Source organism: Argiope bruennichi, chromosome 5, assembly GCF_947563725.1.
Source record: "Argiope bruennichi chromosome 5, qqArgBrue1.1, whole genome shotgun sequence".
In the NCBI taxonomy this organism is placed as follows: domain Eukaryota; kingdom Metazoa; phylum Arthropoda; class Arachnida; order Araneae; family Araneidae; genus Argiope; species Argiope bruennichi.
In genome coordinates this window covers 98,083,746-98,110,604 of record NC_079155.1, presented here as the reverse complement: position 1 = coordinate 98,110,604, position 26,859 = coordinate 98,083,746, and the positions used below count along the sequence as shown (strand labels likewise).

General features: G+C 27.7%; 1 protein-coding gene across 2 annotated transcripts in view; it reads right to left on the bottom strand.

The window, feature by feature from the left end:
• The window catches only part of LOC129969385 (SCY1-like protein 2), a 488,897-nt gene that overhangs the window by 222,257 nt on the left and 239,781 nt on the right, over window positions 1-26,859 (bottom strand). For both annotated transcript variants that reach the window (XM_056083944.1, XM_056083946.1), the window contains exons 4-5: window positions 7,302-7,449; window positions 1,410-1,556 (exon numbers count right to left, since the gene is read on the bottom strand). In XM_056083944.1, the coding sequence (XP_055939919.1) occupies window positions 1,410-1,556; window positions 7,302-7,449 (295 nt within the window). The remainder of the gene's footprint in view (window positions 1-1,409; window positions 1,557-7,301; window positions 7,450-26,859) is intronic.

The window sequence follows — 26,859 nt, the reverse complement described above, 5'->3', positions numbered from 1 at the left end:
TGTACTGATAATACATTTTTTTTCCAAAAAGATATAAATTTAATCATCCTATTTCTGACCTCGTTTTAGAATTATAGAAAAGTTGTAGTATTTTATAGAGACTTAAATTTCAAACATTCCTCTTGGTAAACTGGAAAACAAAGGTTTACATGTGAATGACTATCTGGTAACATAAATTGTTAATGTTACAAACAATCGAAATTAGGGCATGAAAATCACTTTTCAGTCCCTAACTTCTGAGATATTGAAGTTACTGAAAAACTTTAAATACGAAAGTTATTCGTCCGAATAAGGCGCTAATCTGGTAAATTGTATTTAAGCAATAGCGGCATGGAAATAGCGGCTTGAATATTAAGCAATAGCGGCATGGAAATAGCGGCTTGAATATTAAGCAATAGCGGCATGGAAATTTCACCCCCCACCATTTCCACCCCTTTGAGCTATATCGGCCATTTATAAACACGTCCGAAATTTTTACGTTTCATATTCCAAGCCAGTTAAAATACAGACCAAATTATCCTAAATTCCTGTTCGCAAGATAACATGGAAAAAGCGTTATACTATATATATATATATATATATATATATATATATATATATAGATATAGATTTATATTATATATATATATATATATATATATTATATTATATATATATATATATATATATATATATAGATATAGATTTATATTATATATATATATATATATATATATATATAGATATAGATTTATATTATATATATATATATATATATATATATATATATATATTATATTATATATATATATATATATATATATATATATATATATATATATATTATATTATATTATATATATATATATATATTATATTATATATTTATTATTTTGGTTTTAGTTTGAATAGGGAATAAAATTTTAGTTGCGATTTCGGAACTGTTTTGTTTCATTTTCAAACTATTTCTTACTTTAGATTGGTTATATATATATAGTATGTATAGTATAAATTTTTGAGCTCAGGGGGATTTTGAGTTCTAGGGACCATAATTGTTGAAAACCTGAAGAAATGTTCCTGAAGTTTTATCATGAGAATCATTGCAGTAAGTTGTATACCTACTATTCATAAAAACTATTTCATTGATAAAATACTTTTTCCAAAAAGATATAAATTTAAAAATAATATTTTAAAATATCACCTTAGAATTAAAGAAATATTATAATATTTTAAATCTGCTCTTAAATATAAAGAAATTCATTTCTGTTAATGGAATAATTGAATATGTTATTGTATATTTATAATGTTATTATATATTTATATGTTATTATATATTTATATGGATAGAATCTTTATCCTCTCCCTAAAAAGGAAATTGTTAAAATTCAGTCTTGTAAAAGAGATGATTAAATCTGTCATCGAATATTTACCATTAAGTCTGATTCATTACATCTCTCTGCAAACTCCAGTCCGGCCAGTTTCCATGTCCCACGCTTGTTGACAATCACGGATTGTGGACACAAATTCCGGTGAATGAGCTTGCACGAGTAGTGAAAAAATGTCAGTGCCTCTGTAACCTGAAATGGCACAAAAAATTTATAAATAAAAATTTGCATTCTTCTTTGCAAAACTTTGCATAGCTTCACATTATGACTTCATTTCTCTTTTTATTACTTTAAAATGATTCGTGTTTTCTAAATTTTTAATTTTTTTATTCAGTTATACCTAATGAATTTTGAATGATATTAAGGAAAGTCTAAAGATATATTTTTATTTGAGAAATATGCAAAGCATTTTAATAATTCTTAAATATAGTGCTATTATATTGATTTTTGATACTTAATTCCAGTGAATTCAACAGTGTTGTCAATTGACAATCCAAAAAGCAATTAATTTTACACTGTCTAAATGCTTGTTTTGAATGATTTAAAGTTTAGTTTACTTCATTTAAAGTATGATTACTAAAATATTTTGAACACAAAATGATTTGAAATGCATGTTGTAATGAAAAGGATTTTTTAGGTGGGAGTTTTTTAGGGGGGGAAGAGGAAATATAGTATAGCCCGGTAGCGTAGTGATAGCTCTTCGTGCACAGGTTCGAGGTTCGTTCCTCGGGGTGGGCAAGGTCGATTCAGCCTTTCGTTCCTTCAGTGGATCGATATACTGAGGACTAAGCATGCTTGGGAACTAAGCATTGAGGACTCCGCTTTAGGCTGACCACCTAACCGGGACAAATGCCTTGCACCTCAGGGCCCTCGGTCAAGAAAGCAGATATGGGCACTGTAAGCGTTGGCCCACATGGACTGTCGTGCCACCGAGTTTATTTTAGAAATATGGTACATGAAAAGAAAATATTTGTTTTTAAATTACAAATTTAAAGTTACTCTTCTAGTTTATGAACACAAATTGGTTGCCCGAGAAAATACAACTATAAATGGCATCATAAGAAAATTAGAAATATATATATATGTAAAGGTTTAATAATTACAGCGAATTTATATTCATTTTAATATATCATGACTTAGAAATAAAAAAAATGATATTAAACGCCGTATAACATGAAAATATGAAAGATAATTTTAAGATGATACTTATATAACCCCTTACAAATCCATAATTATCAAGAAATAAAAAATAGACTCTAAAAATGTGTAATGACAATAAATGATGGAGCATTAATTTGCGAATCTGTGCAACGGAAAGAATATTATTTTCATGGCACATATTTTGTGAAAAATATAAAGAAATATGTATCATAAGAATTTCCCTTAAATATATTATTTTTTAAAGAACAATTGGTTTTTTAAGTCAAATACAACTATGAATTTTCAGAATTGGAAAAAAAAACATCTCATATTTTATGAAACTATAATTGAAATTATTTTCTTGGGGTACAAAACTTCCTAGTTTCCTTAATTGGCCAAGAACATTTGTGTATGATTAACTTTACTGTACCATCTTAAAATAATCTAGGGGGTGAGTCTCGTATTGTGGATGTTTCGAATGGGGGCACGTAAAATCTTAGTCCGCTGTTTGATTACGATTCAGAATAATAAACCCTCTGAATATTACCCACACACAGCAATAGAATATCAGTGAAAGAGAATTTAGTCTGAGTGATACTGTTCAATATGATCCTGGTTTATCTCCGGTAATTTGAGAAAATCTTGTGTATTCGCATGTGAAATATGTACACCAACTTGATTCAGGGAATCCATAGGAAAAGCCTCCCCGTTTATATTCGTAAGTAATTTAGGAAATTGGTATTAACGAACTCTACATCATATACTAAAAGGAAAGCTCCACTATTTTTTAAATATTTCATGAAAATACAAAGATATGCATTTCGATAAACGCTTTTTTTATGCACTATCTATATAGAAGAATTTCGTGTCTGTTAAATATGTGCTTTTCAAAACTTATTCGGTTTATTTTTAAATGCCGTTAACAATAATATAGTTCTTTGAGAATCCAGATTGTATTATTCGGCAGCTGTAGCACAGTTTTATTATTTGGTTATTTTTCATGCCGGTAGATGGCAGGCGAGAGAGTAGTAAACCAAAGAAGCTTGTGATCAAGCGAACGGAGAATGTAGACTATTTTGGTCGTGAAGGCTGCTGAACTATGCTGAATACAATAGCTCAATAGCTCGTGTATTTCATTTTCACTAAGGATAATCGAAGAATGCAGACTGTTTCTTTTCTTTACCAGATTTTGATTGAAATGGATGACACAGTGTAACTGTAAAAATAAGCCTTAAACACCACAAAAAATAATTTGTAATTTAAATACAGCAATTCTATAAAGATAGCCATATCTATTTAACAGGAGTGGTGAGATTTAATTGCTGATGTTGAAAATAATCACAGGTAAAAACGTTGACGTCCTTGTGAAGAAAAATTTCTAGGTTTGTTGTCAAACAATTTGAATAAAGTCCCAATTATTGTCGAAGTATTTTAGATTCTTGATATTTGCAGTTAATACAATAAAAAGACTTTATAAAAGATCAACCCTCTATAAAATCAAAAGTGGAGTCGCTCTCGATTCCGGTGTTATAGATCGATTGTAATATAAAAAGTAATTTTTGTTATGTTCTAATATTTTTCTAAGGAATGAATTATTATATTATATTTCGCATCTTTTGTATTAAAACTACACAAATATCATCGATTCCCAAGTTAAAAGCATCCATATTTTTTTTAAACTAGTAATGAGTGTTCAATGTGTAAGTGCAAAACGTTCGATTAGAAAATGATAAATATAGCTCACACAGTGCGGTTTTATCACTTGAATCGATAATATCACAGTAAATAGTAAAAATAGACAAATTTTATAACATCTGAACGCTTAAATCAGATTTTCTTATTAGAAACATCATCTATTTGGAATAAGTTAATTCATAATTATCTTCTTAGGGTTGATAAAAATTGAATAATGGTTTTTATCCATGCTGAAACATTTAATTCCTCGATAAAAAATTATACATTTTCAAGATAAATTTGTATTTAAAATACAAATCTTCCAGCGCTATGGACTTCAAACAATAGACTTAAAGACTTTCGGTTTCTTAAGGGAAATGGAAATTAAAATAAAAGTTTATTTTAAATTCTTCAATTCCATTCACTTTCACTTTATTTAAGAAATGATATGTCAAACATAAATAAATTGATTTTAATAGAAAATTGCACGCTTTTCGGAAGTTGGAATCATAATTTTTTTTTTATTTGAAAAGATTATTTTTGTTAGTCTTGTTGGTATACAGCTAATTAACTGGATCTAACTGTATTTAAAGTGGCGAAATTTCTGCTAAACGAGCGACGAATCCAGCTGCAAAAATAATTGAACACATACGATGCATTAATGAGCCAACTACGCTGAATCGAATAATTCATGAGAAGCATTTGCACTTCTTTTTACCTACACATAAGTGCCTCTAATTATTTTTAAAGCAACCTAAATAATAAAATGCACTTCAAAAGTTTGTTAATCCCCTTTGGAACTTAACTTCATTCGGAGCAGGGAAAATTGAACTTCTGAAATTTCTTGGTTTAAAGTGAATTCAATTAGTTCTGGCGCAAATTATTCTGGAAAAGTCTGTTAATTAGATATCTGAATTTGGCTTTTTAACTATTTAGGTTCATTAATTTTTGGCCTTCCAGAAGAATCTCTAATATTAAATGCCTGAAGATGATTTCATTAAATAAGTTATGAAATAGGTTAAAATATAAATAATTATGTCATATTTCTGCAGTTTTAAAGAAAAGAAATCAACTATTTTTTATATATATAATTTTAAACAATATTATGATGTTAACACTAATTTAACATTTCTTAAGAATTTGAAGTTGCAATATAATAAAAAATAATTTTGAACTATTTTTTATATTTATTTTTCTAACTGAAATATTGTCCATTCTGAATATTACACATACATATTAAACAGTATACAAAGGATTTTATGATTACAGAATTGATATAAAAAATTGTATGCATTTTTTTTATGATCATTAATTTAGAAATTTCTAGAACAAATCCGCAATTCCTTTTTTGAGAATTAATTTAAATTCTTATGCAATGTTTGAATGAATTAGGTTTCATTTGAATTTCAGAAATTGAAAATAACAATTCACCTTATATAAAATAAAAACAAATCACTAAATACTTTATAATTGTGTTTAAACTTTACATTATGAAACATATAAAGAAAATAAAAAAAAGAATTTTAATAAGACAATTTAATTTTCGTTTCTGTGTTAAATTTTTATTCTTCTATAAAAAATGCCTTTATAAAACTGTTAAATCGAGTGTCTCGTATTTTCTAGAAGTGTATATTACCTAATAATGGACAAGAAGCGTGATGATATTCTGAATATGAGGAATGATTTTATCTTTAGTTATCTAATTTCTGTATAATCAAATGACTTCTAAATCTATAAGTTAATATTTCGAGGCGTCCTTTAAACATTTAATATTTTCCATTCGACAAAGAATATCCATAAAAATTTTTTAATTGCATTTAGATTTCTTTAGAGAGACCTTTGCATTATAGGAGTTTATATTTAACAACGTTATTGTTGTTCAATCCTAACCATTTTTTAATATTTTTTATATACATAATAAATCTAATGATATAAATTATATAAACAAAATATTTATAACTTTTTCCATGCTATAATTACAAAAATAGAATAATATTATAATTCTTTATATAATTCTTCTTATAATTTTTCTTATAATTCTTTTTATTTGAGGAGTTATTATTATTATCGTACATTTTAATATTGATAATTCTATATAAAAATATAAAAATCTAACAATGTTTTTGTATTTATCTTTTATATTATCTAACTTCTTATTTGCAGTGACTTTTATATTAACCAAGCATTTTGGTATTACATATTTAACACAGATATAAAAATGAAAGGTTTCGGTATGGTGGTTGGTTGTCGCTTATTGACTGGATTCATTAAGGCTATGGGGTTAAGTAACCTCCACTGAGACTAAAGAGATTGTATCATGCCTAATGATGGCTATAAAGATTTAACATTAATTCCCACCCCCTCAAGATGCAATGATCATTCAAGTATTTTGCAGGCACGGGTAAGTCAAGGCTATATTTAAATAACATATTTTAAATATAAATGACATATTACTATTATATTCTTATGAATTTGTAATATTGCTTTCTCGCACTTTAAATCTGATAAGGAAGATAATTTTACAGTTATATTAATGGTGATTGAAAGAATGCCGAGTCATTGACCACTAGGCTTGGTGAAAACTTTGATGATAAAAATAAAGAATTCCGAATATTTCAAAACTTTGGCGATAACCACATTAGGACTCGAGTTCCGCTGGTGTTCTAGAATATTCGATATAGTATCATGGCAGATATAATAACCCGAGAAACGATATTAGTAGTGGGTAAATGAATTAAGTTTTAGTAAGTAATTGAAAGAAGCATGTCTTTGTACTATTGATCTCAAGTGATTTCTTTGAGCGTTTTGTGCGGTTACAGTTATTAAACAGCGGTTATATGCTTTGTGCTTCTATTTATTGTAAGTGTTCTTCTTTTAAAGCTTCGATTGCGTTTTGCTGTTGTATATTCTTGCTTCTCGTAGGATAAAGTATCGACATTCTTTACTGAGTATGTTTGACTTTTCACCATACAATTCTTGGACGAAATTTAGATTTTTCGCAGCAATACATTTGAAGTAAATATTTTTTATTGTACTCCAATCCGTTTGCTAAGTTTTAGCGTAATTTAGATAATATTATTAATAAATTCACTAAGATATAATATGCGAATTGATATAACTTACCTGTAACAGACCATACTTGATTTCAATGTCCAAGAATTTATAATCCCGCACTGAATTTGGAAGATTCTGTGGTAATCTGTCTTCCAAATATCCCAGGATATTAGCCAAACTTGCCAAAACCGGCTCCGTTGCAAAGGCTAAGGTTTCACTAAAAAGAGAAAGAGAGAGAGAGAGAGATGATTGTTATATGTAAACATATTCTTGGATGCACTCTAACAAAATCATCAAATAAATAATAAATAAATACGGACCCCTCAAAAAAATTCAACATATTTATTCAAATGTATGTCTCCATAAGGAAGTAGTATTTTTAGGCACATAAAGGGATGAAATAAGTTCAATCATGCTATAATAAATAAGTCACAACTTTACACAATATCAGATGCTTTATTCCAAATTGTATGAAATTTGATATGCATAATCTATAACAATTTATTTAAATTAATTTATACCTTCAATCATTTGATAAGCTTTTTAAACTTTTAATTGGTTTAGCTCAAAATGATTTAATTATTTCATCTTAGACTTACATAAATATGGCATTTTGTATGTTACCGTATAGTTAATGAATGGTTTTTGTGCCAATAATTCTATTCAATTCAAATTGATTTATTCTACAGCCTAACTGATTATTTATAATATTATAATTTTTTTACATTTAATAATATGAGTGATGCATACATCAGAATATTTAATAGTTAAAAAAAGAGATGAAACAAAATTAACAACTTATTCATAAAACGAATTTCTTTTAGACAACTTCAAGAATCAATGGTATTGTTGATTTCTGTGAATTGAAGCAGCAAAAAGACATCCCAAACAGGGCAAATAATTTAAATTGGAAACTAAATAAATTCTTAAATCAAGGTATTTATTTTTTATAGCGTTATCAGTAGAATGCTCTTATATATATGTTTCAAAACTATTGAGTAAAAAACATATTTTTTACCTTTTCTAAAAAGAATAATAATAATTGTTATAAATTTCAATATTTTCCCAAATGAAAAAGCAACCCATTTAAGTAGTAGCTTTAAGTAATTCCCTATCGTTTGGATAGGTATTCGAGGAAACCTCACTTATTACAAATATTATACCGAATAGACTCCGCCAGAATGCAGCTTATACAGAAAAAAAAATATTTTTGTTGAAAAACAATGAATTCATGAGCTATGATATTGATTTAGTTTTCTTCTGAAAAATGCTTGCTAGTTGATATAGCTGAACTGAATTAGGGTGAAATTTAAAAAGAAATTACTCTGAGCATGTGTCTGGGGATAGTATATCTTCGTTATCACACAGGAATTGCATTAAATTTATTATTTTAATTTTTGGCAATTTATTTTTCATGGCGTTGTTACATTAGATTCTTTTCAAGCCCTGGAGAGTTAGAAGGAAAGGTCTGCTGAGTAAGATGGATTCGAATTGATGTGTTGTTGTTTGTAAATAAGTTAACCACTTTCATTCTGGATTCCCTGACATTGTATTCCACCAGGATCGCCTCACATATGAAGATGAGATGCTACTTACATGGTGATTGGTTCTTAGCATCCGGGTAGATAAAGAAATGGCATGAAGTCGGCTCCCTCCTAATGATGAAGGTATGTACTTCCCACGGGAGGGTATGTACCGTGGCCATTGATGGGCATAATTTCAGTTTTCATCAAAGGTGTTGCGGTGGTCTGGTCATTCAGATTAAGATACCTTCACATTGTTGTCATATTTACTAACCCATTTTCACGCTTCTTTAGCGTTTAGAATTTTTTTTTATCTTTTACCTCAATTTGTGGAATTACTGATGAGCGATGATGCTATTTTGGAAGAAATTGCAAAAATTTTCCATATTCAGTCACCAATTCTAGCAAAGTTTATACAAATTTAGTTTAGTTTTTTTTATACAAATACAGTTTTACAGATATACAAATTTAGACACAAATTTAGATATACAAATACAGAGTTTATACAAATTTAGAATTTCACTATTATGGTTTCTCTAGTAGTCCAGCGTTTTCAGAAGAATAGATGAGAAAAATTGAAGGAAAAATCATCGCATGCGTATACTAATGACTTTGTCAGAATATAAACAATAGCTGACGAACAGATTTTAAATTAGGTTTGAAGTATATATGAAATATAATATAATTTTCTGTATAATTTTGTATATTTTCCAACAATTATCTCAATAAACTTAGATTTAGCGGTACTAAAATGCTTTTAATAAACCTTCACTAATCCGAGATTTTCGTTCCAAAAAGTGTATTTCAGTAATTTTATCTCAAACACATATCTGCATTATATCATGTATTAAAAAAAAAAGGAGAAAATGTAAAATTTTTTTCTGATTTTTCCATAAACATTATATTGATTGAGATTGCATTTGTGAGATAATGTTGCCATTATCGAAAACTTCACATGAAATCTATATTATTTTATCATTTTCTACGTTATATCTTCCCAAAGTATCTAATTTGATGCTATGTTTTTTATTACATAAATTGATTTACTGGCAAGTTAAGTAAGTTTAATTTTCTTTCTACGATCATTCATATTCATTTGTTAGTGTGATGCCCTTTTTTTTCATCCTAAGTAGGTTGGCACGTATAATTGTATAATGTTGAGTTGTAAGACTGATAATGTATTTTTCACTCGAAATATGCTCACATTCAACAAAAGAGCAGTAATCAGATATTTTGTTAGTTGCGCTAACACAACGAAGAATATTAAATTAGGAGAATCTAATGGACTAGAACGATAAGAGGCTTAGAAATGCTATTGTTGTTTTTTAAATACTAGCAAGTATAAATAAATTTGCTTTTTATAACAGTCTTTTTTTCCTGCTTTTACATAATTGGATATAATTCTTAAAATGTGAAGATGTATTTTTAAATAAATTAAAAATGCCGAGAGAAGAAACAGGATGAAACTAAATTTATGCATTTTTTGAAATCACATTAGCTCTGAATCTATTATCAGAGAAATAGCAAAGGATTTATTTTTATGACATATTCTTATAACAGCATTTAAAACTTATAACAGCATAAAACGCAAATAATTGCCTTCCAAAAATTGGTTTCCCTGAATCCTTCTAAAATTTAGATATGTAATATAATTATTAATAAAATACTTTTTAAAAATAAAACATAATTTTTACAGAATGCTGGTGATTTTTTTTTATCTAACATGCGTAGGTGTATAATAAACACTACGAAAACGTAAGCTTTTTATTGAAACACACCAAGTTAATTGGGATATTTATAATGCTTTGTATTTTCTTATTCGAAGATATTTTCATTTTTTTTACATATTCATTTTATCCCCAATCATTTAACTTATTTATTACCATACTTTATACCCAAAATATGGTTATTTTCTAATAGATTTTTGATGAAATTGATTTTGCACTTAAGTGTTCTAGTAAAAAAAACTAAAATTTTCAATATATTGATATTAATAATTATTTTCCGCATATTAGCTTTAATATATTTGATTATTCACAGTTGTTATGGAACAGTATAATCGATTTTTATCAGCTTCACTAACAGATGGCGTTAAATCAAAGGAATCGAAACATTTATAAGATCTAAAATTTTTAAATAATATTTTAGCTTCAGGAATATAAAACTGCAAATTTTAAGACTTACAATCGTATGGAATGGAAACAACAGAATTGCATTTTTAAAAGCATATGTAATAAAATTTCTTAAATATTTAAAATAAATCATACCAAATATTTAATTTACTGAGAAATAGCATTTCAAACGAAATAATTATTGAATAGAGTATTTTATAATGCGCCACAATTGATTAAATTATAAAAAAATTATACATATATTTTATTTTTGAGTGAAATTTTTTGATTCGTAGTCAAAATCAGGGGAATTAGATGTGATGTACCTGTTTTTCATATATCAATGTTAAATTCATTTCTTTGCACGAAATGCGCCAGCTTCGTTTTAAGCATCATTTCAATGCAAAATGCCGACATCATATTTTTATAAACCCAGGTATAATATAACGATGCATCCAACACTTATTTTATTCATTAATTATGTTATCGAAACAAAACTCTAATGGAGCCAATGGAATATGGACGATAAAATTCTGGGTTGTAAGATAATTCTCATAATATCTACTCCTTGATATTAGAAGTCATAAAGATGGAGGAACACAAAAAGAAGCAGGTTTTTATAATCCGATGTTTCTACAGATTCTTGAAATTACCTATTTAATTTCTGAATAACGCTTAACTCTGTTGCAATAATGATACAATGAGCTCCATGCCACGTTTCAAATGGCACAGTCACAGGAAGTATACTTATCGTGTTTTCTTATCGCAATACCATCGGAACTCAAGCTCCATTTCAAGTATCAGTTGAAAAAATTATCTTGAGCAATTCCAAGAATATAAAACATAACTGAATGAAACACTCCATAACTAAATGATATACATATTTTGGATTATATTTTAACGAAATAGTCTTTCATTTTAAGACATATTAGAATAGTATTTTGTATTCCAGTATCGAAGAATGTAATATCACTTGGGCTGATAAACACGTGATAATAATTTATTTCACTAAAACTAAAACAAATCACTAAAATAGATGAAAATCAATTTTAGTATATAATTTGCGTTGCAGATGCCATACAGCTTTGTGGTGAACGTATCGATCTTCAAAAATTTTATCACAATTATTTTTGAAACATATATGCGTTGCTGTCTTTCCTCACAATTATTTAGCAGTCTTGCAGATAGTGGAAACTAATTGACACAAATACACACTCTTTAGATTTGAGCACAATTGAACATAAATTGCTAATATAATGTAACCAGAACAAGCCATCAATTTAGAATTTTACTATAAAGTATCTGTGGAAAATTCGTCGATTAAGCAGATAGGGTCTTGAAAAGAAATATTTAATCTCTCCACGTCACCTCATATGTTTATGGCTATATTTTAATAAAATTTTTTCCTCTCCTACTCTAGAAGTTTACTTTTATTTAAAGAAATTGCAGGTGAAAGGTAGGTGTTCGGACACCGTTACAGACATACAACGTTAATTGTGAAGTATAAAAAGAACTCATTCATATAAAATGACTTACAGATTAAATTTTACATGGAATTTAAATATAAGAATTTGCGAGTTCTATTCAAAATTTTTATTTCAAAATTTATGATGTATGAACTTCGTACAGAAATGTATATTTATCCAAGACAAGTTAATTTTGGTAGATTTTAAAATGGTAATATACAAAAATATTTGGAATATTGCGACGCTATGAATATTTTTATAAAAATGATTGCTACTTTTGCGTTGATTTTATGGAAAAAAAAGCAATATACCTTTTAATTATTTATGTTCTTTACATAATTATGTTCATGCGCCGACATTTTTATTCGCAAGGATAATTTTAAAAATGTAAGGATAAAAACTTTTAATACTTTTTTGTTTCCAATAACAAATTTATAAGTTTTTGGTATACTATTAAGAAATATAAATATGCATAACTTTAAAATATGAAAAATTAATTTGTAAATCATGATTTTTAAAATCGTCATGTTTATTTAAATTTATTTTAAATAATGTTGGAAATTCTTGAAGTCACTTATATGAATCACAATTTGCTTCATAAATTTATTTCTTAAAACTAAAAAGAGAGCTCAAAACCTTTAGAATATATCTCTAAAGGTAAAATAATTTTAGATGGAAACTTATGATCATTTAGATCAACCCTCTCAAATTAATTTTAAAAATTGCTCGATTGTTTTTAGAAAATAATCTTATGTGTTTCTTAATGGCGAGTTGAGTTCCTTAACTTTATTCTTAATTGTAGTTATAAGAGTATATATAAGGAAACAAAATTTATTTTAAAACATTAAAAAAAAGTCTTGATCAAAGATGTGCTTGCTAATATTAATTTGCATTGTTTAATAAAACGTATAAACAGTTTAATGCGTGCTATAAACTTCAAATAAACATATTTAATTGACTTCACCATTGAAATTTTTAACACTGTTTATGTTAACCTATTTATAAATATATTTGAAGAACGCATGAAATATTTGGTTATTTCAGCAACTTCTTAAAAGTTAATAACGAGAGATTTCAAGTTGTGCAAATTACTCCAAGATTTGAGGTTTAGCACAGAGATTTTCTATGTCCTTATTTTGGAGATACTTTAATCCCGGCTTTGACCTCCAAACTAAAACTAATGTCGGACGGAATCGATAAAAGTGTCCCAATCGCCCGATTTCTAATTTCACACCCTATGCCAAGGATTTTGTTTGGATTCAAACACAGATTGCCAATCGAAACTTCTCCTTCCGCAAGACGAAGTTGAAAGCGGTAGAATATTTCCATGATCGCAATTTGTTTCCGTCATTCAAAAGTCCTTAAGATATTAAAAAGTTTCCACCTTATGCTAGCATTTATGAAGGGAAAATCAGCACTTTATTTTAAAAGTTTCATCATGCATTTTATGCGATAAATTATGATAACCAAATAAAATGCATTTGAATTTATTCGAATTCGGAATAAACGATGCCTTTTAATTCTTAAATAAATTTATTATCTGTGAAGTTCTGAGAATACAATGAATTATTTTCTAACATTTCTCAACTATCTCTGCACTTTGTTAAATATATTCAATTTATACTATTCATTGTGATATTTTTTATACTATTTTTTTTGAAAATTAAATATGACAAGACATATGTTGTTACAAAAGGTAAGTATTTATCTATTTTGAAAATACCATAGAAGAGGGGTTCACCGAATTTTCATTATTACCACTTTACTTTAAAAAAAGCCAATAAACTAAATTTTTTGCTCTCTCCTTCATTGAAAACATTGGGAAGAGGTTACAGTTGCTAAGGAAAATATATTTATTATTACAGCAAATGATTATAAAAAATGATAACGTGTTGCTCCAAAATTAATTAAATGAACATTAATATTGATAAGGAGTTTCTGATTAGTTGGGTAGTGTCTGAACTGACAAGAGTCACTTGTTTGCACATTGTCCTTTTTGTCCTATTTCTCTCATGTGCTTCAATAAAAATATTAAGGCCAAAATATATTTATGAAAATTGTGGTATGATACAAGAAAACATTCAAAATCTTGTGACATTTCATTAAAACTTATTCCTCAGTTGGAAATTTTTACCATAGAGCGTTTTATGACACTAAGCATAATCATTGAGTAAAACACATTTATAGATAATGGTTTATGTATTGTAAATATAATTGACTTTATTCTATATTTTCTAATTATCCCTGTGATTTCATTAGCATTTTTTGTGCTGATACTTTGTTGCCGTCATCTGAAAGTCATTAAAATAGCTAACTCTTGCTGTCTTATGCGGACATTTAAGAATAATAAGTATCTTTGTTTCATTGTTTCAAAAATGTCATATATTATTTTATGAGGATAAACATAATCTTCGAATAAATGAAAACTGTCTTTATTTATATTTAGAATCTACACTTTTCTTTCCTTTTCAAACCTTTAAGTTTTGCTAAAAAATTAAATTTATTCTAATTTCTTTACATTGCTTATATTGGACATAAAGGAAAGAAGATAAATAGTCACTTTACATTATTATTTTAGAAATCCTAGTCATTCATATTACGATTTTAAATTCCGTAATTTTCTGCTTCGTTTGGAAGAGACTAGATTTTTTTTTCATATGGTATGCATTAGTACGTAAAATGTAGGGAATGTACTAAGGCATGCATGAACTACCTAGAGATATCTTTGCAGCTAATTAATAGTATTCCTCTATGGAGAATCCACACCTCTTATTTTCTTAATCCTTGTAAAAACTTTTGCAATGTAGACACGGAATTTATTATTATTTATCAACAATTATTATTCGAGAATACAGATCCCATTATCAGTTTTCCTGTTTGCACTGATGATTCGAAGGTAACCTACCAAGCCTTATTTATTGTGTCTTTTTTTTTCTGTATAATGTTTTATGTTTTCAACTTCATATCTGTTGTTCTACTTTTACTATTGAGACTATTAAAGATTTGCATGCTTCGTTGAAGATTTTAAATAATCGTAGTGGAAGCTGTATTATTTATGTTGATTCTTTAAATGTTTTAGAGTCTTTAAAATCATTTCCTTATCATAATTTCAAATAATTTTTAAAATTTTGAATTGTATTATAAGTTTTTTCCCCGGAGCTTTACTGTTTTATTCTGCTAGGCACCAGTCCATGTGGGAACGAGTGGTAATGAGCAAGCTAACAAAAGTACCAAATACCCAATGTCTTCTTTAGAAGCACTCATACTTGCATGCGACTTGAAGAAACAAACAAGTAAACAAAAAAAAATTGACATTACATCAATGATCAAATTAAGTGGGATTTGGAAACTCGAAAGAAGCTGCATACTCCTAAGCGTACCATAGAAAATTGGAAATCTTGAAACCACCGAAAACATTATTTATGTCACTTATAATATTTTCCCATCTTTTTTCAAATGGAAATATATGCATATTTCCGGAAGCTGAGAAATTAATTTTAGAATCTCCATTCGAATGACCAGTATATCAACTTTCCATGAAAATTTTTATAATCTTCTTAGTGAGAAATGGTTGTGAACATGCGATGATGCAATCCTTAGTATTTGACTAAAATGCCATAAACTAATTTAACTATTTTCCTGTACTCTGCTAATTAAATGGGATTAATTTATAGAACTGAGCACACATTTAGAGTTAAGTTGATAACCTAGTTACATGCAAATCTATTTAAACTAACAGGTGTTGATGCATTCCATTAATATAATACCATATACCGTTAATATAATACCATTAATGTATGAATTCAAATGCACTCTGATGGGAATTCTATTTATGAAATCTTGTAAAATGTGCAGTGTTGTTGTGCATATACTATAATCACCTCCTTCGTAAAAACAGTCATTTTAAGTTAGTAAATATAAACAACAGGTTATGGATTTTTTGAAAATATTCTTTAAAATACATATTTTTATGAATTTTTGCATAAAATAGATTGAGAAAAAACCTATGAAATAAAACTATAGCAGTTAAAATTCAAAGGGGTTTGGAAATAGGAAAAAAGTTTGTTTTTTTAAGAGCTGACTGTACCGAAGTATAAAGCTAAACCCTTCTAGTTTAGAAGTTAAGCAAAAATATTTGTTCAAAATCTTGCAAACAGTTTGTTGTTGTTGTTTCTAATGGCATAGACAAGCCCACTGACTTTAGAAGTCAGTGATTTTAAGCCAAGGATGCGTCTCCTGTTTTTCAGTAGCGCCATCTAGTGCCAAGAGTACGAGTTAGCTACACACACGTCACAACCCTTTTTACGGGGAGGACTTCATTCATGCGTTTCATTCACTCAACCACGGATCGTAATTTAGACCTGAATCAGAGAACGATCACCCTTGATCTAGTACCCCCAGTGGTATTACTCCTGAAATGTAGGACTTTGTGACCACGACAGATTTATAAGTGCTCCAACCACCACACACACGGAGAGTATTCGGCCGGTGGGGTTCGAACTCGCAAATTCAAGGGATGCAAATCCAACGCCCTATCAACCAGGCCTGCAAACAGTTTAAGAAATATATTATCTAAATCATGAGCTAAGAAATAAGTTGCATTTCTATATAAATATCGAAGTTGAACTGATAAATAACATAAAATTCTCAATTGCTTTAAAACTGTGAAATGTTGAAATAACTGCAAAATTATTTTTTTTTAAAGTACTTAGTCTTTTTTGCAGGAATGCAGGCAGGCACACATGCATGGCATCGGTGAAGAATAGTTTGGAAATATAGATCTTTGGTATGAATCTAACGTTTTTAATGCATTTATCGCGGGAACATACAACTTCTATGCTGTTTTTGCCGACCGATTGACACCAAAATTTGGCATGGAACTATTTGTAGTCATAAGATAATATACCGAATTTCATTGATTTAAGTCATTGCGTTATTATTAAGTTTCCATGCAAGCGAATGTACTGACTAGGGATTGCAATACCGGTATACCGGGATACCGAATACCGGTATTTTGAGCCATTTGTACAATTTTGTAATACCGGTATTCGCAAGTTTAAATACCGGTTTTTCGGTATTTACTAGAAATTTTTAAAATTGTCTCCACTATATGTTCAGGTATCGCGAACATAGTAATATAGTATACGTTTTTGTTTTTATGTCTTCCTAACGGGCGAAATTAATTAGCTAATTAATGGCTTAATTAATTGCTTAAATCTAAATTAGCGAAGCATGGGTTATCCCTGAAAGAAAATTTTGTATCCATAACGACTGATGGAGTAACAATTATGAAAAAGTTGGAAAGTTGATTGGTGCAAATCAGCAATTGTGCTATGCACATGGAATTCAATTCGGAGTAATAGATGTATTATGCCAAAAATATAAAGAACAGAAGAATCCAAATACTGTGGATATAGAAACTTCGGATTCCAACTTTGAAAAGAGTAAGAGTGAGAGTGATATTGACAATGAAGATAATGACAATGTAATTATGGAAGAAGATATTGCTAATGAGGATGAAGTATTAACCTATCAAGAATTGCTTCCTATAATTTATACAGTTCGAAAAATTGTTTAAACGTTCCCCTATAAAAAGGATATATTACTAAAATATATACTAACCGAAAATAAAACAGAATATATGTTAATATTAGATTCTAAAACACGTTGGAACAGTTTACTCCTAATGATGGAACGATTTTTGAAAATGAGAAATCCAATCCAAAAAGCAATAATCGACTTAAACCTGTAAATTAATTTTTCAGATAGTGAATTCGACTTAATATCCAGAACTGTATCAGCTATACTTCCAATAAAACTGACTACTGAGGCATTATGTCGGAGATATTCTAATTCATCAACAGCTAATGCAACAACAAATTTCACGTTGCAGTCACTGAAAGAACAGCACACATTAGTATCTGAAGAATTATATATTACATTGAAAAATCGCACAGAAGAAGGGCATACTGAAATAGAAAATGCCTTATGGTATTTACATAATTCTAATGATTTTAAAAATGAAAAGAAGAAAAGAAAATAACCAATTCAAATCGATAGTGAAAAGGAATTGCCTCTTGAACAAAAATTAGAATTAGCGATAAATCAAAAAAATTCAACGAACCAAAATACAATGCAGAAATCAGCTATATCCAAAAGCATCCGACGAGAAATGAATTTATTTGAAGTTGAGGGATTTAGAGGTAAGTACTTGGAAAAAGTACATCGCACATTGCTAACAGTACCACCAACTAGCGTAGATGCCAAAAGAGCGTTTTCGACAGCTGGTAATTTTTACACAAAATTACTTTTCAGGCTTAATGACACTACAATTAATGCATTATGTTTTTTTAGATCACATTTCAAAAATTTGTAATTGTACCACAAATTGAATAGTGATATTTACACTTTTTTTGTGATTTAAATAAATAAGATGTTTCCTTACTTTTTTGTGATTATATACTGTTATAATTTATAAGTCACAAATTATTTTTTGTGATATTTACACTCTCTAACAAAACTGGCAAATAAAACAAAGAAACACCTGTGTTTTCTTTTTTTTTTCCAAAATTTCTAATACCGGTATTAAAACCGGTATCCCGGTATTAAGATTTAAAAAATACCGAATACCGGTATTGAAATTTTGGTCCGGTATTGCAATCCCTAGTACAGACTGACAGAATGTTAATGCTTTGACGGATTTGGTTCAAAATTTTGTATTTATATTTTGGTTGCTAAACGTGTGAACGAAATTTTACTTGCCTAGCTCTTTCAGTTTTGTAGCTAGTTCATTTGTATTCGAATACCAGCCACTCAGATTTGCAGTGAATGGATTTCGATCTAAAGATGGCAGAAATCTACAAAATTTATTGCAAGTCCATATTTAAAATCTCATCTGTCTGGTTCAAAGTGTTCTTGAGTCATCTCGTTCACAGACAGACAGGGAGACATAATACAATAAATGTGTTTGTTTATGATTCAGAAGAGTCGGAAAAGTGCACATCCGTCAGAATCTTGAAATTCATATATATTTCATATTTGGGAAAGCAGAAAATAAAAAAAAATATTTAAAGATGCAAAATAGCATTAAAGATATTATTATGAAAAGATAAAATGCAATGTAACTTTACAAAAAAAATCAATTTAGAATCAAAATTCAATATTTTTTAAAAAGAGAACCACTAAGAAATTATAATGAATAAAAATATATTTGAGTTTTTCTTTAAACATTGACTTTTCAACCTAGTCAAGTATTTTGAAATAGTACATTTAAATATTGCCATCTTTATTAAAAATCATGAATCGGATATATGTCATAAACCTTTTTTATGGAATCCAGAATCAAAAAATATATTAAGAGGCTATAAAGAACAGCTAGGAATTTCATCCCATCCATTACTAGACAAACATTTATACATTAAAAAAAACCCATAGAGCTAATAACAGCAAAATTATTTCATCTCACGCAACAATCGCATCTACAACCATTTGGGTTGTTTCTTCGCGATTTAGTTCATATCTGTTTTCCGTTGTCTACGGCATCTCTCCCCATTAACTTAAAGAAAAGATATTTTTAGAAATGGATCGTGACCTTTCAGATTAGTGCAGCTGTTTGTTACATGTCCATTAATATCCTGGAAACTTTAATCCTACTTCAAAAGATGGAATTCAATGGAAAATTTCGCGGAATATTAAAGAAAGAGATCTCCTTTTCAATAGTTCTAAAAAAAAAAAGATAAAAAGAACTGCGAGGGAGGAGATGATTAAAATGGAAATATCTTTTTGACAGATTTTTTTTGTGTGTGTTCTGATGAAAGTAGCTAAGGATGATGATGAAGGCAATGAATAAAGAATGAAATATTTCTAGTAGTGTGGGTGGTTACTTTTTCTTTGTATAGCATTTTAATTGTTGTTCTGCAATTCGTAATGAAAAGCATTTTGTTAGATATTAATAGAACATACAAATTAGTCCACAGAACTGGATATTAATAGAAATTATTCGTTCGAAATGAATTCTAATTAATCTAAACATTTTTCTCCGAGTTATAATGACAATATTTTGCTTCTTATTTTTTTAAATTTAGATTTTTAATTAAAAAAATAATTATTAAATTTTTATTTTACCATTGTTGCCAATAAGCATTTTAATATTTCTTAGCCATGATAAAAGCTTATTGATTTCATATCGACATCAACAAAATTATTAAATACATGATAGAAAATCAAAACTGTTTTATATTATTATGCATTTATATATCAAACACAAAATAATATTTCTATCAGGAAAAGAGTGTAAGAAGGCATGTTAGCACTGGCACTTTGATTTATATGTTTTAATGTTTCAAAGAAAAACTATTTTCAAAAATAGTTAACTAACTTCTAAGTTTTCTAAATTGATTTCTAATTTGCTTTTTTAATTTTAAACATCATTTAAAATATAATTTTTCATATTTATTAACAAGAATATTTTATGGTGAATCATAGCACATTCAAAGGGAATCATAAATCTGAGCATTAGGGAATTTAAAATAATAAATTACATGTGAAGACTATTAGACCAAACCAGTTTGCAAGGAAAATTACTGCAATATATTAATTCAGGAACATTATAACTCTATTTCTTTATATAATAAGTGTTAATATTTAGCATCACGTAGCATTAAATTCTGGATTTCTGCTAACAAATACGTTGGGTGGTTACTGTTTCATAAAATCAGTTTAGAGCAGTTTCTGAATTCAATTATTATTGGCATATATTCGTCTTCTAGTAAACGTTGTTTCTATCTTCAAAATATGTTGGAATTACAGATAATATAAAAAATATATATTAGCCAGATCGAGACTGTATGATGGATTCTTATTTAGCTCTTGCTTCATGAGAATATCGCAGCTTCATCTAGCAATACTAATTTGTGTATTTAAGTTATATACATAAATTAATTAAGTTATATATATACTAATTTATTTTACGCAGTTTCATGCGAGGTAATTGATGTTTTACTATTTGTCTAGGATTAATGATTGAACCTTTTATCATAAATTGGTGCATACAGCCGCAGTATTTTCAAGTAATACGAAAACCTGATGGGAAAAGAAAGCTAAAATTTCAAACTGCAGGTGATGTATCTTTTTTTAGATGTCTTATACTTTATGAATTGGGGACTTGCTGCAATAATGTATATAAATTATTACCAGACATGACAATATTGTTATGAAAGTATTATACAGCTTTCTAAAATGTCATTGAAAGATGCCCGCATTACTTGTTTCCCATAATACGGTATGAGTAATAACATTCAAGTACTTGGCAATCATTATATCCATTATCAAACCAAGTAACCATTTCTCAGATGCCTAAATCTCACCTAGTTGTATTGACTTTGTTATTTATGTAATTTTTTAATAAAATTATCAATAGAAGATTCGTTTACTATTTGGAACATAACATAATTTTTTTAATATCTGAAAAGATGGCTTTAGGAAAGAATGTTCAAATGCTGATAATTTATGGATTCTAGAAAATAATTTAACTAATAGTTTTTACTTAGGACGCATTCGACAGCAGTATTTTTCAGACATTAATGAACTCTCTGACACTTCCTGGCTGTATGGCATCAACGGCATTATTATCGAAATATCTCTATGATTGTAATTTTGCAGGTAATGTCAATCTTTACACCGAATTTCCTGATATTGAGAACTATCTAGGTTAAGATGAGATTATGATTTTTGTGATGTGCTCGTTCAAAATATAAATGTCTCTCACATATATAGAAAGTAATGAAACATAATTTCATATACAGATTGTAAAATGAAATAGAAAACGAATTATATGCCCATTTCTAAAAGTCACTGGTGCAATCTTGTATGCAGGTGAAGCCAGTGCATTGAAATTCTTGCATGTCGACCAGTGAGCTCCAAATTCGATAAATAAAAGATCATTTTCGATGAGTTTCAATTGCATGTTATTCTTTTCCATCCTATATCATTCGAAGCATAATGAAATTTTGTCTAATTTTTTTCCTTGTTTGCATAGTAATTAATGATTTGCTGTTGGTAATACCAGTGTTTATTGTTGCAATTTTTTTTTATTTGTAGAATTCGTTTCAATATAACTTTTATAATGAACATATGGGATTTAATTCTGTTTATTTTATTAATTTTATAGCAGATGCCTCCTAACAGGGTTATTTTATTATTAGCCTGTATTATACATTGAGTACACAGAAATATGCTAGCTCTATGAAGCAGCATATCCAAAAATTATTTCCCGTCTAGGTAAAAAAAATCAACTGAATACAAGAAATGATATTTTTCAGTATTATTATTGCCGGAAAATTCTATGCTTTTGTTGTACTAGACCTCATTATATTACTATAAATTATGTACATATAAAGTTCCAGTGAATTTAAATTATACAAGTTTATAGCATTTAGACACATTTCAAAACCAAATTGAAGTGATGAATAATTCTGCCCAATATAATAATATTGTGTCATACTAGTACATACGTGTTGGCAATGTCATGAAACCATACTAAATTTCATACAAACCTAAACGCAGTTGCTATTTCATTACATCAACAAGAAAATATACGATTTAAAATTTAAATAATATTTTTTACGTGAAAATATGTAAATCACAAATAAATAAGAAAATTATATACAGAATCCTGCTCCTGGTTTAAGTACTTTAATATAACACATTATTACATTTAGTCATTCACATTGCATTTTAGTCTATGATTAAAATCAGATGCATTAGTTTTCATTAAAATTTTGAGTTTTTTTTGTTAATTTTTATGAATGAATGAAGTAGTTGAAAAAATCAAAGAAAAATGTTTATATACTCTTAAATCTTCTTAAATGAAAACAACTTTTGCCCTAACAAGAAAAATTATGTGTATATTTTACAATACGAAATATTTAGATTTAAATCTTTAATAAATTCGATTAAATATCGTTTTAATACAACAAAGACATTTTCACTAAGTTTTTTTTTACTGATTAATACTATCCCAAATGAAAAATCTATTTTATTTTAATTCTTGTAATCTAAGAAGTTATTTCAAGTGACATTAAAATTAATTAATTACACTCCCATATTAATTTATTCAGAGTTTTAACCACAACAACAGCTCAACTGAAATCACTCCAAGTTCGAAAAAAGTTTTTTTTTCTTTTAATCACAAATCATTTCTCTTTTATGATATCCATTATGAAATAAAAGACGCTATCCTAATGTTATTATTCCTTCGCAAAAGAATACCGATGTAATGCGAAAGCAGCCCATCCTTTCCACTCAAAGTTTTAACATCCCTGCATTGTTAATGCAATTATAAACATGGCACGATGAAAAGTTATGCATAATTCATAGGCAGCAGATGAGATGACAGCAGAAAAATATAATTTGCTCCAGATTTTTGAAATCCTTGACTTTGAGAGCTTTGCTTCTGTAACCCTATTTTACTTTCAACGTCTAGAAATCACTTCTCAAGACTCGGAACTGTAAAAATCGATTTATCACCAGCGTAATGATTTCGAGATGCAGATTCTTATAAAGAATTCTTATAACATATCTTTCAGTTTAGCTTGCAAATATGAGTTTAATGGTTGTTTGTTCGTGCGTGTACATATTTGCTATGATTCACTATGATTTGCGAATATGCTAAATGGGAAATATAGAAATATTCTTTCTGATCATTTCATTTATTTTTTATTAGTTTATTTATATATATTTGTATGCAACTAATGTATAAAAAAAATAATCAACGGAAATTATTAGTATGATTTTTACAGGATAATTTAAACAATAAAAATATGTTAAATCACGCCGGAGTTTCGGATATTAAAATTTCTGTCCACTAATAGTAAAAGGAACTTGAATTGAGTCTCTACAGGTGTTGTTGATAGCTCTATTGTTGCTTGAAGGAACAGGGTGTTAATATAAATAAATAAAAGACATTTTTGATCCAAATCCACCAAATTAGTTACAATATACTTTAAAGAATGGGGTGAATTTAAATCTACAAGATATTTTCAAAATTTTACTAAAATTTTAATTAATTAAAAATAAAAATAAATTTTTATTTTTCAAAATATTTTTTGAAAAAACATTACTCGGATATCATCTAAAACTCAAAAAGATTTCTTTTTAATGATATCAATTAAATTTTTAATCAATTCTCTTAAAATATTTTGTTAAATAATTTTCTACCATATAATTCATTGTTAAAATTAAAATAAGACCATTTCCATTGTTTTATATTTAATCGTTTGATTTTTCTAGCTTCATTAAAAATGTAAGAAAGATTTTGTTTACTATAAGCGCATATTACATGAAGAATAAACATAAAATGACGTTAAAATACCAAGAAAGAAAGTGCCATTAAATATGAATTATCGGAATATATAAATTTTTAATGATATTTTGATGCTATGAGTCAACAATTGCCAATAAAAATATTTATTATATAAAATGAACAGGTGTTAAATAAAAAATATACATATAATGTTTATCACAATTTAAAAAATAATTCAAAAGCAAAATCCTGAACATCATGTTATACATGTGATTTAATAGCAAATAAACACAACCAATTAGAAGAAATTTCGAGATCACATTTTATTTAATGTAATTATATAGAGTCAAGTAATTAAGACTTAATGTAATTATGGAGAGTAATGTAATTGTGACTTCCAAATTTTTTTTGGAAGAAACGCCGGCTTCAAAGAGATACCGACCCCGAAAAGCATGCTTTTCTATCTTATGTACGCAGTTTCACTCTTTTTAATTTGAATACCGTTATTGTCTTCAGGAGGCAGTAAAAGACCTTGAATCAGTTAGGTCAGATTGTCAAATCAGATTTAAGAAATCAAAGACTTTAACAAATTTTCAAACATTTTTTTTTAATTATCAAGAATAATTTTATTTTGCAAATACTGAATAGGTATTTAGAAGAAATAAAAGAAATAAAAAAAAACAATAATTAAACAGAAAAAAATAAATCAGAAATAAAACATTTTCATTTTTAATTTCGACATTTTTCTAGCAGTTGACAAAAAATGAATATGGTTCATTTTCAAAATGATTTTTTTAGCATAGTATCAGTTAACAATTTCAAATCATTATATAAAATCATTTGATACTCGCAGAAAAAAATGGGCTGGAAGATTAATTATTTTCAACAATCTTGCCGTAAATGAGATTCATCAAAAGTTTTTCATAAATCAATCTTTAATCTTGAACAGCCGACTTTTGCGATCAGTTCGTAAAATGATTGTTCACTAAACTTTCTAATTCAACAGTCTATGTAACATGATTACTTAATAGCTACTTCAGCAAAATATTTTTAATTTCCAAATGTTGATATTTTATAACTCGTTTTATTATAGACACCTTACATCTTTGTGCAGATTGTGTTAAGTGTCTTAGGAATTTTCTATCATCTCCCGTGAAATTTGAACTTTTAATCGAAGCAGAAATATTGGAACTTCACTTAATACAAAAAGATTTTTTGCTAAAACCAAATATATTTTTTTGAAAAAAAAAAATGAGTGCAGAAAACAAATAATTTAGGATTGAAGTCTTATTTCCGCTACAGAATTTTTTCTAATATATCAATAAAACCTCTTATATAAAACAATTTTTAAACATAGAATAATCTTGTACCTTTCTTCAAGTCTTTATTCGCAGAAAAGTTAATTTCAGAATTAAAGTGAGATGGTACATCATCATTTCCTAGGAAACAATTACGGCAAATTGATTATTATGTTGTACATTTTCTATAATAGATACTTGGAGGAATCTTCACTTGCAAATTAACGTTTTTACAACATAATTAAAAATTCGAATCTTGTAATTTCTCCGATCATCTTACATCAGGAAAAGAATCACCATGAGTCTAGAGAGTCCATTACTAAAACTATAAACTACTATACGCGGAGAATTCCAATTAAGTCTCTTATGAAGAGATTCTTCTACCATTTCAACGTTAATGGGTCTGTATTTCTTTTTAAAATATATCATTAAAACTCGAATAATGTTAAGAACAAGGTTTTGATACGTCTTTTGAAGTGTTTTAATCAAATAGAAAGCTTCATGTTTGTTTTATTAAAAGAAGCTGGAAAAAAAAAGTGGTAATATAATTAAAAGGAATTTTTTTTCATCTTTTGTTGAAATTTTTTGTAGAAGAATGTGTATTAAGAAATTTTAAATAATTATATGTAATTATAATATGCATTGATAACATATAAAAATTTATTTTTTGCATAACAGTAACAAATAATACTAGATTTTTTTTGCGCCAGTTTTTGTATTTCTTTTTTAATTTAATGTGTTTTAGATTAATCTAAATTAATCTAATTTAATGGAAGTTTAATAAAATAAAATTAATTCCGTTTTTAAATATTCTGGTTATATTTTTACGGACAGTAATAGTTATATGGTTTCTCGTTTTAATCTTATAATTAATCATTGTCTAGACTATTAAATACAGAAAAAGAAAATATGATCAAGACTGTCACCA